This window comes from Saccharomyces kudriavzevii (assembly GCF_947243775.1).
Source record: "Saccharomyces kudriavzevii IFO 1802 strain IFO1802 genome assembly, chromosome: 14".
Lineage (NCBI taxonomy): Eukaryota > Fungi > Ascomycota > Saccharomycetes > Saccharomycetales > Saccharomycetaceae > Saccharomyces > Saccharomyces kudriavzevii.
Window position 1 is genome coordinate 754634 of NC_079285.1, and position 14213 is coordinate 768846.

The following is a 14213-nucleotide window of genomic DNA, read 5'->3' on the forward strand; positions in this document are numbered from 1 at the left end:
CTGATAGTCGTCTTTGTATGGCCTGTATGCCCGCCATTCTATTCATGCCCAGCTTTTAACTTTCTAGGTTCAGCTCGAGGATTAACCAGTTTTGCCTTGGTTGCCGAATTGGGAAACTTTCGTGCCTTCCTTGCTGGCTTCACTAATAAAACTTGCCGAGAAAAGCTTAGCTTGCTGGATGTCCCTATCAAATTTCAAAAGAATTCAGGAAGAGAAAACAAAAGGAAAGCTGGACTGCCTTCAGAGGAAATGTCAGCAGATACCAAATTCGGTCATTGACTTGATAGCTAAGTTTTAATCGATAATCTTGTTCGTTTTTTTCAAAGAATGTGACAAGCAAGCTCATTTTAATTCCGAGTGTAGGCAAGCTGTTGCTAAACTTATAATCTCAAATGGGAAATAGATGGGTAGCTAAAAGCGCAGGAGGACTGGACTACTGTTCACTACTGTAATGTTCTTGCTTTACGAACCACCAAGCTTCGCCACCTTGAGAAGATCCTACGAAGGCCTTCAGCACTGAGTACACTTTCTTTGCAGCTTCATGCAATGCAGTTCTTCGAATATTTGAAAATTGATAAAAAACTTAGTTATATGTTTATGTAGGTTTAAAAACTCACAACGCTCTTGCATTAATTGCTTTCTCTATATAGCAATTCCTTTATTAGATGAAGGAGTTTTTGACTTGAATAGGAATATCAATTTGAGAGGTACCTACAGATTTGTTAAATTGAAGTTTCACGCGAAGTAAATACGATCTAGAGCATAAACAGCTTTGAAAACTAGGTACTATAGTGCCTTTGAAATCCTCGTTGAATTTTATGTTCAGGGACAATGTTTTCGTATATTCTGTTGCGCCGATACGATTCCATCCATTTAATTTACAATGTGAGAATGACGAGGAACTGTGATTTGATGAGGCCGTCTTGATTATGCTGCGAGATGCTCGAGGTATTATGCTGGAAATCGAATAAGGAGAGCAAGGATGCACATCATTTGCTACAGCTAGTTTTGACTTCAATGCATTTTCCACAACAGTAACGTCAACCTCCGTGTGAGCTAATACTTGCACGTCTTTTATTGTACTTAGAGGCATTAGGTGAGAGAACATGAGGGGTTTACCATGCAGGCTGGCCTTTGCAGTTTCATCAAGAAGTGAATTTATCCTTGTTTCATTGTTAGTAAAGTTATCACTATATGCTTCAATATTTGCCAGTATTTCTTTAAATGACTTCTTAACTTCGTCGAATTTCCGTTTGTTCACTAGTAAATCAGTGTGGAATTCCAGTGGCTTACAATCTTCTGTCTTTTCTGTTAAACAAATTAGTTGTGTCTGTATACTACTAATCTCAGGAGGGTCATGAGGGACACTGTTTGCCGCTTGAACACACACTAACTCTATTTTTAGGGTTTCGAGTTTTTCTCGTTCTTCAATCGGGAGAAGACTTTTCAAATTTGACCAGTTTGATTGACTTTGCTTGCTTTTCATTGCAAATGCATTTTGCTTTTGAATTAAGGCAGGGCACCGATATGGTAAGGAGCTAGTGGGAGGTTTAACTTTCATCATTATTAGTCCATTTTTCTCAAAATTCATTCTTGAAGTGAAATTATCTGGTTGAGATGAGGATGCATTATGGACACTATTAAGAACTTTACTTTTGAGAAATGCACTTTTGATACTAGTGTTGAAGAAAGGGAGTATAGAATAAGTCATTTCAGATTCGATATAATCATTCTCAATGTAGGACCTCTTTTCGGCTGCGCAATTTTTAACAATTTCAGGTGACTTGTTCCACGAGTAGTTCCTTTTTGGGAGGATTGGATAAGCGTGATTGTTGATATCCGATATATCATCTTCATGAATAGGAACTGCTCGTTCTGACTTACAAAGAATTTGTTCTATCTTCTCGAGTCTTTTTGCAATAGCGACATTGAAATCTTCGATACTATTGAAGCATTTTTCTTTACTGATGGGCTCGCAGCCAAACCCAAATGGAACCATTCTGATACTGTATTTCTTTTCACTCATCAAACAAATACTCCCAGATCGTATATCTTTGCCTACAATCATAGCATTTATTGAATAGCTGATATTGCTAGTTGTAGAATTATCCATTAATAAAAGTGGGGAGCCTCTTTCTGACAAACGACCGTAACCCAAACTATTTGAAAACTTTAAATTCGCATCTACATTAGCACTTGAGGATCTATCGAAGCCAAGCGTTGGAGGTAAGAGAGAGTGGGAAAAGTGCCTGTGCTTACAGCTTACTTCTAGTAGCTGGTTTGGAATCTTGAATGCGAAGAACTTTTTACGTTTATCGCCTGGATTTAATGTTCTCTCGTTAGATAGTCCAAAGCTCGTTTTATCAATGGAATCGAAAAATCCACAGAGGTCCTCACCAGTATTTACATCTTCTTGATTGTATGACCAGCTCGCCGCCATATCTACCATTCTCAAAAAAGTTTTTGTTGTTTTTTGAGTTCCAAAAGATGATTTTGTCTTTGAGCTTGTTGTACCCTCTAAAGTTAGATAAAACATGTCAAACTTTATCGGTGTAGTCGATCTGTTCTCTACAGTAAAATATCCATGAATGATGTCACCAGATGTATATTCCTTTAGCATGCCCCCGTATTTAGGAGCCTGCCCAAGTTTCGGGGCAGTTTTCGTAACAAATAGTTCAATCGATATGGCAGTTTCAACTCTAGGAAGAGCATAGATTTTTTCAACCGGTATACCTTTAAGTCCATCATGGTTAAAAATCTGGGGGCTAGAAGAATCAGAAGCCAACCGGCGAACACCAGTGGTCGTTTCAAGATTTTCTGGGCCAGCAGTGTCATCGCTAACCATTCTCATGTTAGACTCAGACTCACCATGCGGAAGAGCACTCTGAATCCCAGAAGCAACCTCATAATAAGGTGGATTTTCGTGAAAGTAGGTGTCAAAACTAGACTGGGGTATATTAATGTGCAAATTTTCATACATTTCAAAAGACGGCAGTAGTTCTGGAAGGACAAAGTCATCCTGTTGGACGTTCGTCTCGCCCGAACCATGATCTTCACTGTTATATATGTGATCATCATTTTCTTTTTTCTTGGATGTCCCACTTTCCAGTTCCTCAGATGAAACTCTTCCTAAGAGTGTAGACGACGAAGAAGATGCTCTTTGACAGGTTGCAAAGTTATTTTGTTCTTTGGATTTTCGCATTAAATTAGTGTCGTAAAAAGCCGCCTAATGGTGTGTATGGTTTGTGAGGCTATTCAGTATTTTTGGATTTAAATACTAATGATTATGGAAGAGCAGCCTTACCTATTTGTGAGATTGATTAGTCAAGGTAAATCTCGAAGCAGACAGATTCATAATAAAAATAAAAAGTCTAGAGTGTCATGTAGGCATATGAGTGTAAGTGGAGAACTCTTCTCTTTATAAACTCGAATCAATTGTTCAGTTCTTTTTATAAATGAGAACTACTACAGCCTTGCCTATCTGCAGGCAATCTTAGTAATCCAGGCGAATTGTCAAAGGGACGGCTCACTAGAAAAGTGCTCGGTCAAGATAAAGTGGCAGAAATAGATAGCATGTAAGCGAATAAGACGAGACAGTATGAATGAGTCACCAGAGAAATATACGAAATGATAAGTGAAAGCTCAAAAAAAGCTCAAAATTCTACTTGAATTCGCTTACTATCTCGCGAACTGTATTTCTGGTTATCATTACGTAATTTTCAATATCCCAGTTTGATTAATCACAATCTGAAATTGCTAATAAAATTGTTTTTCCATGATATTCTAGAACATGCACTTTTTGCCGCTTCTAAAAAGATTTCTGTGATGAAAGTATTGTCGCTTATGAATCGAATCAGCCTCAAGAAGTTACATACTGTGTCTTAAGCACAGAATGACTTTTTTGAGGCGAAATTAGTATTGTCGTGACTCTTTAAACGGCGCAAGATTTGATTCTCTTCCATGATGTTCGATGACAAGGGGTCACTGGATAGAATAATATTTGAGCAATTATATGAGATCAAGCAATTGCTGTTCTCTGTTACCCAAGGGCGCCCTTAAAAAAAGCCACTGTGATGTCTTCAATGTTTTTCAACTTCTTTCACATCCAATAATATGGCTTGACTCTCTAATAAGTTGTATAGATCCTTTCATGATTGAGATACAAAGATTGTGTTCGCGTACATGTAACTCAGGTGCTCTTATTCCACAATGGAGTAGCCTCTTTTTCGTAAGTCTGAAGAAATTGTTCCAATTCGAATGAATCCTTGCTTTTCCTTTTCTTATTTAAGTGGGTAATTGGGGCCTGAAATGTAAAACGGATAATTATACTAATATCACATAAATATTGTGGCACTTACTTCACGCGAAAAACATTGTATTTACTGTTTGACTATAAAAAGCCAGTGTTTCCATTGTGGAACTTACTGTTAGCGCTTGAGCTCCTTTGGTTCATCCCTACAGGTCATGTTTGTGTTAGTAACGTCTTGAGCTTAATATGAGAGAGCGTTGTATAAAGACGTAACTCAGGGTCCTTTGATGTCTGGGTGTAGCGTTAGATGGCTCTAAATAGTATATTTATGTCCATTGTATATAATGCAAGTGCTAAAGATGAAGAATCTCCTCTTAATATTGTTTATTACCGGCACTCGGTACTGATATATGAAAATACGAAGAAATGTTCTGAATGACATCGGTATTATTATATGACTGGAAATATTTACTGTAATTACGCTTTATGGCATCTTATTTTGAGTATGCGGTTTATGGCGCTGCATACAGCATTTGTATTGTCAGTGTATCGATAATAATACGAATCTTATTATACAATAGCTATTTCAAATCTGCTACGATGAAGATACTCCATATCGTACAAGATAAGGACGATATCAATTTCACTAGTGGCTGCATTTATCGATAAATTCAATTTCATCCGCCAGATATTTGAGGTCTTGCATTTAAACTTAGCTGACAGCATGCTCTACAAATTATTCTAACCACCGGACCTATTTCCTGAGAATAATACCGAGAAGAGCCTTATCAAAAGACAATACGCTCCAATTTCTGCCATACTAAGCCGCGCCTTCTCCTCCGCTGCCTTGTCAAGCTGGAATTAAAGGTATCCCTTTAAAACGTACCCTTCCAAAATACGAAATTGCTCAGATATTCAGATCCGTCGTTTTTGAATTACCATTAATGCTGGCAAGATTATTGAAGGTAGACTTTAAGTCAATCTAGATATTATGGCTTTTCGTACAATGGAAAATGATCCTGTGGACGTAGAAAGTCCTGATTCTGATACTTTTGATGCTTCAGCAACAATCAGATCATTTGTGAAAGAGGCTTCAGAACAAGGTATTCACCTTCGCAAGGCCGGTGTGAGTATGGAGTGTGTCTCGGTTGAAGGTATCGACTCTTCACTCTTGGAAGGGCAAACCTTTGGTGATATCTTGTGTTTACCATGGACAATCGTCAAAGGTATTCGTGAACGAAAGAACCGTAGCAAGATGAGGAAGATTTTGAAGGATGTCAGTTTGTTGGCTAAACCAGGAGAGATGGTTCTTGTCCTAGGTAGACCTGGTGCTGGTTGCTCTTCACTTTTGAAGTGTGCTGCTGGCGAGACCAATCAGTTTGCAGGTGATCTAACAGGTGATATATCATATGATGGTATCTCTCAGAAGGAAATGATGCAACATTATAAGGCAGACGTGATTTACAATGGTGAGCAGGACGTTCATTTCCCATACTTGACGGTGAAACAAACTTTAGATTTTGCCATTGCTTGTAAGATGCCCGCAAAGAGGGTTAATAATGTCACAGGAGCAGAATATATTGCTGCCAATAGAGATTTTTATGCTCAAATTTTTGGTTTAGCACATACTTACGATACTAGGGTCGGTAATGATTTTGTTAGCGGCGTCTCCGGTGGTGAGCGTAAACGTGTTTCCATCGCTGAAGCATTAGCAGCGAGAGGTTCAATCTATTGCTGGGATAATGCCACGAGAGGTCTTGACGCCTCTACAGCATTAGAGTTTGCTCAAGCCATCCGCACTATGACAGAGTTGTTGGGCTCAACGGCTCTAATTACCATTTACCAGGCAAGTGAAAACATTTATGAAACATTTGATAAAGTTACTGTCTTATATGCCGGCAGACAGGTATTTTACGGCAAAGCTACCGAAGCTAAGGACTATTTTGAAAATATGGGATATTTGTGTCCACCAAGACAATCTACCGCCGAATATTTGACTGCTATTACCGATCGTAATGGCCTACACAAAATAAAACCGGGATTTGAGTTCCATGTACCCCGTACCGCTGACGAATTTGAAAAATACTGGCTTAATTCCCCAAACTTCAGCAACTTACAACGTGAAATTCAAGAATATAAAGAAGAAGTCGACACTCAGAGAACTAAAAGAACATATAATGAGTCTATGGCGCAAGAAAAGTCGAAAGGAGCGAGAAAATCGTCCTATTATACGATTTCTTACTGGAAGCAGGTTAGGCTTTGTACTATTAGGGGTTTTCAGAGAATTTACGGTGATAAATCATACACGGTGATCAACACGTGTGCTGCTATAGCACAATCGTTTATCACTGGATCATTGTTCTACCAAACACCTTCTTCCACTCTGGGTGCCTTTTCCAGAAGTGGTGTTCTGTTTTTTTCCCTTTTATATTACTCTCTGATGGGTCTAGCCAATATTAGTTTTGAACATAGGCCAATATTACATAAACACAAGGTCTACTCCTTATACCATCCATCTGCTGAGGCATTGGCAAGTACGATCTCATCCTTTCCATTCAGAATGATTGGTCTAACGTTCTTTATAATCATCCTGTACTTCTTGGCCGGTTTGCATACAAACGCTGGAGTTTTTTTTATCATGTATCTGTTTTTGACCATGTGCTCGGAAGCTATTACAAGTTTGTTCCAAATGATTTCATCTCTGTGTGATACACTGTCACAAGCCAACTCCATTGCTGGTGTTGTGATGTTGTCTATTGCCATGTATTCAACTTATATGATACAATTGCCCTCAATGCACCCATGGTTCAAGTGGATCTCATACATTCTTCCTATTAGATATGCATTTGAATCGATGTTGAACGCAGAATTTCATGGACGGCATATGGATTGTGGCGGTACTTTAGTCCCTTCTGGTCCCGGTTATGAAAATGTCCTATCTGAAAACCAGGTATGTGCCTTTGCTGGTTCTAGGCCTGGCCAGGCTTGGGTTCTTGGCGATGATTATTTGAGGGCCCAATATCAGTATGAGTACAAAAACACTTGGAGAAACTTCGGTATTATGTGGTGTTTCCTAATTGGTTACATCGTCTTGAGAGCCCTTTTCACTGAATACAAAAGTCCTATTAAAAGCGGTGGCGATGCTCTAGTCATCAAGAAAGGAGCAAAGAATACTTTACAAAAAACATGGAGCAACAAAAATGATGAAGAAAATATCAATATGTCCATAACAACACAAGATAACAAAGACATAGCTTCAAGTAACGGCGATAGCACACATACGGAGTTTGAAGGCTTAGAATCTACTGGAGTGTTTATTTGGAGAAACGTTTCATTTACAATCCGACACTCTAATGGACAACGTAAACTTTTGGACAACGTAAGTGGGTACTGCGTACCTGGTACGTTAACAGCACTGATAGGTGAGTCCGGCGCTGGTAAGACCACTCTGTTAAATACCTTGGCTCAAAGAAACGTGGGAACGGTTACTGGCGACATCCTGGTAGACGGTCTCCCAATGGACGCCAGTTTTGAGAGGCGTACTGGATATGTACAACAGCAGGACCTTCATACTGCAGAGCTTACCGTCAGGGAATCGCTGCAATTTAGCGCTCGCATGCGTCGACCACAATCTATTCCTGACGTTGAAAAGATGGAGTATGTCGAAAAAATTATAGATATTCTTGAAATGCAAGAATTCTCAGAAGCTCTCGTTGGTGAAATTGGTTACGGTTTGAATGTTGAACAGAGAAAGAAACTTTCCATTGGTGTTGAACTAGTTGGCAAACCGGATCTGTTGTTGTTTTTGGACGAACCAACCTCTGGTTTGGACTCACAATCTGCATGGTCGATTGTCAAGATGTTGAAAAGACTGACCCAAGCAGGACAATCTATTTTGTGTACTATTCACCAACCTTCGGCCACTTTATTTGAACAGTTTGAAAGATTACTGCTTTTGGGAAAAGGCGGTCAAACAGTTTATTTTGGTGAAATAGGAAAAAATTCAAGCTCTGTCGTGAAATATTTTGAAAGCAATGGAGCTAGAAAATGCGAACAAAGCGAAAATCCAGCTGAGTATATTCTAGAAGCCATTGGCGCCGGCGCTACCGCCTCTGTTGAACAAAACTGGTATGATATATGGAAGGCGTCACCTGAAATTGCAAAGGTCAACGAAAAAGTTGATACTATGATCAAAGATTTGCCATCTTCATCAGTACGAAAGATAGATGTGAAACCCTCGAAGTATGCGACATCATATTTTTATCAGTTCAGGTATGTGTTGTTTAGATCCAGCCTGACTTTCTGGAGGAACTTAAACTATATTATGGCTAAAATGATGTTGCTGATTATTAGTGGTCTGTTTATTGGTTTTACTTTTTACGGTGTTGGTATCGATGCAATTGGGCTACAAAATAGTTTGTTTGCCTGTTTCATGGCTATCGTTATATCAGCTCCTGCAACAAATCAGATCCAGGAGCGCGCCACTGCTGCCAAGGAACTATATGAAGTTCGTGAGTCTAAATCTAACATGTTCCATTGGTCTCTACTTTTATTCACCCATTATTTAAACGAATTGCCCTACCATTTATTGTTTTCAACTATTTTCTTCGTTTCGTTGTATTTCCCCCTAGGAATCTTCTTCGAGGCCTCTAGGTCAGGCGTATTTTATCTCAACTATGCCATACTCTTCCAACTTTACTACATTGGTCTTGCTTTAGTGGTTCTGTACATGTCGCCAAATCTACAATCTGCTAATGTCATTGTGGGATTCGTACTTTCTTTTTTGCTCTCCTTCTGCGGTGCTGTTCAGCCTGCCTCCCTAATGCCGGGGTTCTGGACATTTATGTGGAAGCTATCTCCTTACACATATTTTTTGCAAAATTTTGTCAGTTTGCTGATGCACAAGAAACCTGTGAGATGTTCGAAGAAGGAGCTTTCCTTCTTTAATCCTCCTATGGGCCAAACATGCGGTGAATTTACCGAACCATTTTTCAAATTTGGGACGGGGTATATTGCAAACCCGGACGCTACTTCTGATTGCGCCTACTGCCAGTATAAGGTGGGTGACGAATATTTAGCACGCATCGATGCTAGCTTTAGTTACTTATGGAGAAACTTGGGGTTCATTTGTGCTTACATTATCTTCAATATTTTTGCTATGGTCGCAGTTTACTACGTGGTCCAGGTCAAGCATTTCTCGCCCATGAACATTGGTATTGTGAAAAAACTAGCTAGTAAATTCAAGAGAAAAAGATCGAGTACTTAACAGAACTATCGGTGTTAGTGAATTTCTTTTAAATAATTTAACACATTTAGGATCGTATAATGTCAACTTCATTTTTTAATTTCGCAAATTAGTGTAACGTTCTATGGTCAAGAGGAGAGCTTATCATCTTCCGTCTCCGTTCTCTAATACATGTATTAACAACCGCGAGTGTTATTTACCCCTTATAGTGCATTCTTAATGCAATAGGCGGTAGCAACATCTGCCGATTAAATCCGACTGTTATATTGGTCCATTGTGGAACTACCAACGTAAGACGGTTCTGTTTCGCAAGCTAAGATTTTTCCACTCGAACTAAAATTATTCGAAGGAGGCTGATCTCCGTCCTTCTGCTACTATGGTCTGAAAGAGAATAAGGACTCGACGGAGCAACCACAGCCTAGCTGTTTTGAATCACAGGACCCAAAACATATTTGTAGCTTGGCCTTTGCTCTTTTAGAACAGTAAATCTGATTTTTTTTAGATCATATATCATTATAAAAATGTCTTATTTACAGACAAATAAAGTGACACTATAAAGGTGAAATAATCTCAACTTGGTCTAAATTCCGAAACGATATTGAGTCTCTGAAGTGTATACCTCGCCGCGCTTCAAAAGAACACAATCTCTCCATTTATCATGGTTAATGGCGTCAACGTATCTGCCTTGTTGAACGGCGAATCCTGATCTTGGTGTAAATTTACCGCATAAATTGTCACCAGTGTAGAGATGAACAGTTGGTTCTGTTGTCGAGACCTCAAAAGTGATGCGCGATTCCGGGTGGTAAGCCTTAAAAACAGGAACTAACTTGTTTACGCTAACAGAGTCGGTGGTGTGCAAATCCTTATTTGCATCAATAATGAAAGTACAATCAAAAACTGGAGCGTCATCGTGCAAAACGGTAGGCTTAGCGGAATCAAAGGTAGCGATTTTTCTTTCGATGATTTTCTCGGTAGGAAGTAGTGCTCCTTCGGTCACTTCCAGTGATTTGTTCGAGCAGACCTTAACTTCTGTACCACTGATAGACTTTTCGTTTTTGGTCTTGTTCAAGTTGAAGTATGAGTGGTTGGTCATATTTATAGGAGTAGCATCTCCACGCACTAATTGTGCCTGATATTTCATGCCCAAAGTCATTTCAGCAACATTCAAGGTGTACTTCACTGTAACTTCCAAATCCCCTGGGAATTCGTTAGGGTTGGGTTGCGTGTGGTCATCCAACAGCTTGAACTCAACAACAAAGACATCCTTGGAAGGATTTTCAACAGGGGATGCCCTATACTGTTTGAGGTTTAAAGAACTGATACTGCTATGATTGGTGTTACCGCAGTTGTTAACAGTCAATTTGTGAGGACCATCCTCCAAACTAAAAACACCCTTGGCAATACGGTTGGCGTAACGACCAACAGTAGCACCCATCATGTTACCATCTGTCAAGTAGTCTTGTACGTTCGAATACCCTTGGACAACTGATTGGTTGTTTACCTTCAGATCCACCAAAGTAGCTCCAAGTGGGGCGATGGTAGCTTGGAATCTTTTTTCATCACCAATTGTGATTACTTTGTACTTGTTTTCAGTGTTACTATTTGTCATTTCTAGCTTATTATCTATTGTTGTCAATTTTTTTTGCTGTTCATCATTCGACATGAACAATTGACCTCATAAACTTCAAGATACCTTTGTATTTATACATTTAAAAGCGCTCAGCATACATAGAAGACGTTTAATTTTCATTACTCCACCCCCACTCCCCACAATTCATCGAGTAATCTTAGAAACACGGGGTAGGAAAGCTTATTTCATCGTACCACTTAGTGCACTAGGCTCTCAAATGATTTTGATCGGCACCTTCTTGGTGGAGAAAATGCGTTCGTTCCGCAAATTGTACAATAAAAAAATTGTAAACCGCACTTCCATACAACAAGGTGCCTCTAACATTGGAGTGGGGGTAGTGCAAAAGTTGGCAAAATACGAAGTATTTCAGATGTTTCACTTTTTCAACGCGCGAAGAGTTCGCGAGCTCTTTTCAGGACATTGCCTGATTGTATTATGTAAAAAGCTTCTTTCGTCGTATCTCCGTTCACATGATTCCTTAATTCCGCTCCTTATAGTGTTTAAACTAACTATTATTATTTGATGAACTTTTCACATCTAGCAGAGAAAATTGCCGGCGGAAAAGCTTTTTTCCCTGGTGCGATCGTAAGATTATATCTGACGTCACCCTTTTGCAACCAAAAAAAAAAAGTAATTATTTTAACTTTAAGGGGATGTTTCGGACTTGATACTCAAAATACAAAATAGGAAGGGTGGGGGTGGGGTATGCATTTTGTGTGCATGGAGCGGTGGGGAGCCAAGGATCATGCATACAGGCACAAGGCACAAAACGGCGTGGGAGAATTTAAAGTCTATATTTGCCTGTGTACAGTCTAGAATATGAGGCGGCATTCCAGCCAAGATGACGTAACGGTTCGAGGATAATATTAAAAAATAATATCCTCGACTCCTTGTCTAAGGGCAGCGGCATCATAGTGCAGAGACCAATCAAAAGAAAGTAACTGTTGGAAATAATTGTGCTGAATGAAAAGCAAAACTCTCGACCGAAATTTATCGTTCCAGTGGTGTGCGGATATTATATCCGCCATGTGTTCTCCCTAAACCACTGGACAACAATATGAACGAAACATATAAAGAGAGCTAGATAGTTCAGGTAATTTCTTTGTGAATGTGTAAGCATTTTTACCCTATAAATCAGAAATAAAGAGTAGGAAAAGAGAAAGAAAAAAGAAAAAAAATATAACATGCAAGCATCTATTGGAGCTGATACAGAGATTCAAAATGCTTCTGCTGTTGACGTTCATGACGCACCACCTGTAGAAAAGGAATGGTCGGATGGCTTTGATGACAATGAGGTCCTGAAAGGGGATACGGTAGAGGCACCAAAGAGAGGACTCCTGGGTTATCTTACTATCTATTTACTATGTTATCCTGTATCCTTCGGAGGGTTTCTACCTGGCTGGGATAGTGGTATTACAGCAGGTTTCATCAACATGGATAACTTCAAAATGAATTTTGGGTCCTACAAGCACAGTACTGGGGAATATTATTTGAGCAACGTGCGTATGGGTCTTCTGGTGGCAATGTTCAGTGTCGGATGTGCTATAGGAGGCCTTATCTTTGCCCGTTTCGCCGATAAATTGGGCAGAAGATTAGCAATTGTGATCGTGGTGTTGGTGTATATGGTGGGTGCTATTATTCAGATTAGTTCAAGCCACAAATGGTACCAATACTTTGTTGGTAAGATTATTTACGGTCTCGGTGCTGGTGGTTGTTCGGTGTTGTGTCCGATGCTTCTGTCTGAAATAGCTCCGAAGGATCTAAGAGGCGGGCTTATTTCGTTATACCAATTGAACATGACCTTTGGCATTTTCCTAGGTTACTGTAGTGTTTATGGAACAAGAAAATACGATGATACTGCACAGTGGAGAGTGCCTCTCGGTTTATGCTTCTTGTGGGCCCTGATTATCATCGTTGGTATGTTATTAGTTCCAGAGTCACCAAGATATCTGATCGAACGTGAAAAACATGAGGAAGCACGTATTTCCCTTGCCAAGATCAACAAGGTTTCCCCAGATGATCCATGGGTACAGAGACAGGCTGAAGAAATTATCGCCGGTGTGGTGGCGCAGAGAGAGCTAGGAGAAGCCTCATGGAAAGAGCTTTTCTCGGTGAAGACCAAAGTGCTTCAGCGTTTGATTACCGGGATACTCATACAAACTTTCTTGCAACTTACCGGTGAGAACTACTTTTTCTTCTACGGAACTACCATTTTCAAATCAGTCGGGCTTACCGATGGTTTCGAGACCTCAATCGTCTTGGGTACAGTGAATTTCTTCTCCACTATTATTGCCGTGATGGTCGTGGACAAAATTGGTCGTCGTAAGTGTCTGCTATTCGGAGCAGCTGGGATGATGGCCTGTATGGTCATTTTCGCAAGTATCGGTGTGAAATGTCTTTACCCACACGGTCAGGATGCACCTTCTTCGAAGGGTGCAGGTAATGCTATGATTGTGTTTACCTGTTTCTACATATTCTGCTTTGCAACTACATGGGCTCCTGTTGCCTATATTGTGGTGGCCGAGTCGTTCCCTTCGAAGGTCAAGTCTAGAGCTATGTCGATTTCGACTGCCTTCAACTGGTTATGGCAATTTTTGATTGGTTTCTTCACACCATTTATCACCGGATCTATCCATTTTTACTACGGATATGTCTTCGTGGGCTGTTTGGTGGCTATGTTTTTGTATGTTTTCTTTTTGTTGCCAGAAACTATTGGGCTGTCTTTGGAGGAAATCCAACTACTCTATGAAGAAGGTGTAAAGCCATGGAAATCTGCATCTTGGGTCCCACCTTCAAGAAGGGGAAGCTTTTCCGAGGAGATTGAGACTCAGAAGAAGGATTGGAAGAAATTTTTGAAGTTCTCGAAGAGTTCTGATTGATCTTTGGGTGTATATGTTTGTCTTAGGAGGGCAACATTGTATATTATATCTTACATAAAAATATGTTACTTTAATTTTCACGAATTTATGAAGAGCCTTGGAGATTTATGCTCATGTATATATATCTGTATCACGAAGAAGTTCTCAACTGATATAACGTAGTGCGCACTTCTTTTCTTTTTCATCAATGGAAGCGGAGAACTATATTGC

At 39.7% G+C, this 14213-nt stretch overlaps 4 protein-coding genes across 4 annotated transcripts; 2 read left to right on the forward strand and 2 right to left on the reverse strand.

The window, feature by feature from the left end:
- Nucleotides 1-661: 661 nt before the first annotated feature.
- On the reverse strand, nt 662-3202 carry BSC5 (Bsc5p; the record flags this gene model as incomplete). Its single annotated transcript, XM_056230996.1, has 1 exon — nt 662-3202. One exon carries the CDS (start codon nt 3200-3202, stop codon nt 662-664), a length of 2541 nt encoding a protein of 846 aa, XP_056084859.1.
- Nucleotides 3203-5381: 2179 nt separating this feature from the next.
- On the forward strand, nt 5382-9515 carry PDR18 (ATP-binding cassette multidrug transporter PDR18; the record flags this gene model as incomplete). The annotated part of the gene is made up of 1 exon (XM_056230997.1): nt 5382-9515. The coding sequence occupies one exon, from the start codon at nt 5382-5384 to the stop codon at nt 9513-9515; it is 4134 nt and encodes a 1377-aa protein (XP_056084860.1).
- A 559-nt stretch (nt 9516-10074) lies between these two features.
- SKDI14G3920 (aldose 1-epimerase superfamily protein) lies at nt 10075-11103 on the reverse strand (the record flags this gene model as incomplete). The annotated part of the gene is made up of 1 exon (XM_056230998.1): nt 10075-11103. One exon carries the CDS (start codon nt 11101-11103, stop codon nt 10075-10077), a length of 1029 nt encoding a protein of 342 aa, XP_056084861.1.
- Nucleotides 11104-12308: 1205 nt separating this feature from the next.
- HXT17 (hexose transporter HXT17) lies at nt 12309-14003 on the forward strand (the record flags this gene model as incomplete). Its single annotated transcript, XM_056230999.1, has 1 exon — nt 12309-14003. One exon carries the CDS (start codon nt 12309-12311, stop codon nt 14001-14003), a length of 1695 nt encoding a protein of 564 aa, XP_056084862.1.
- Between the last annotated feature and the right edge of the window lie 210 nt (nt 14004-14213).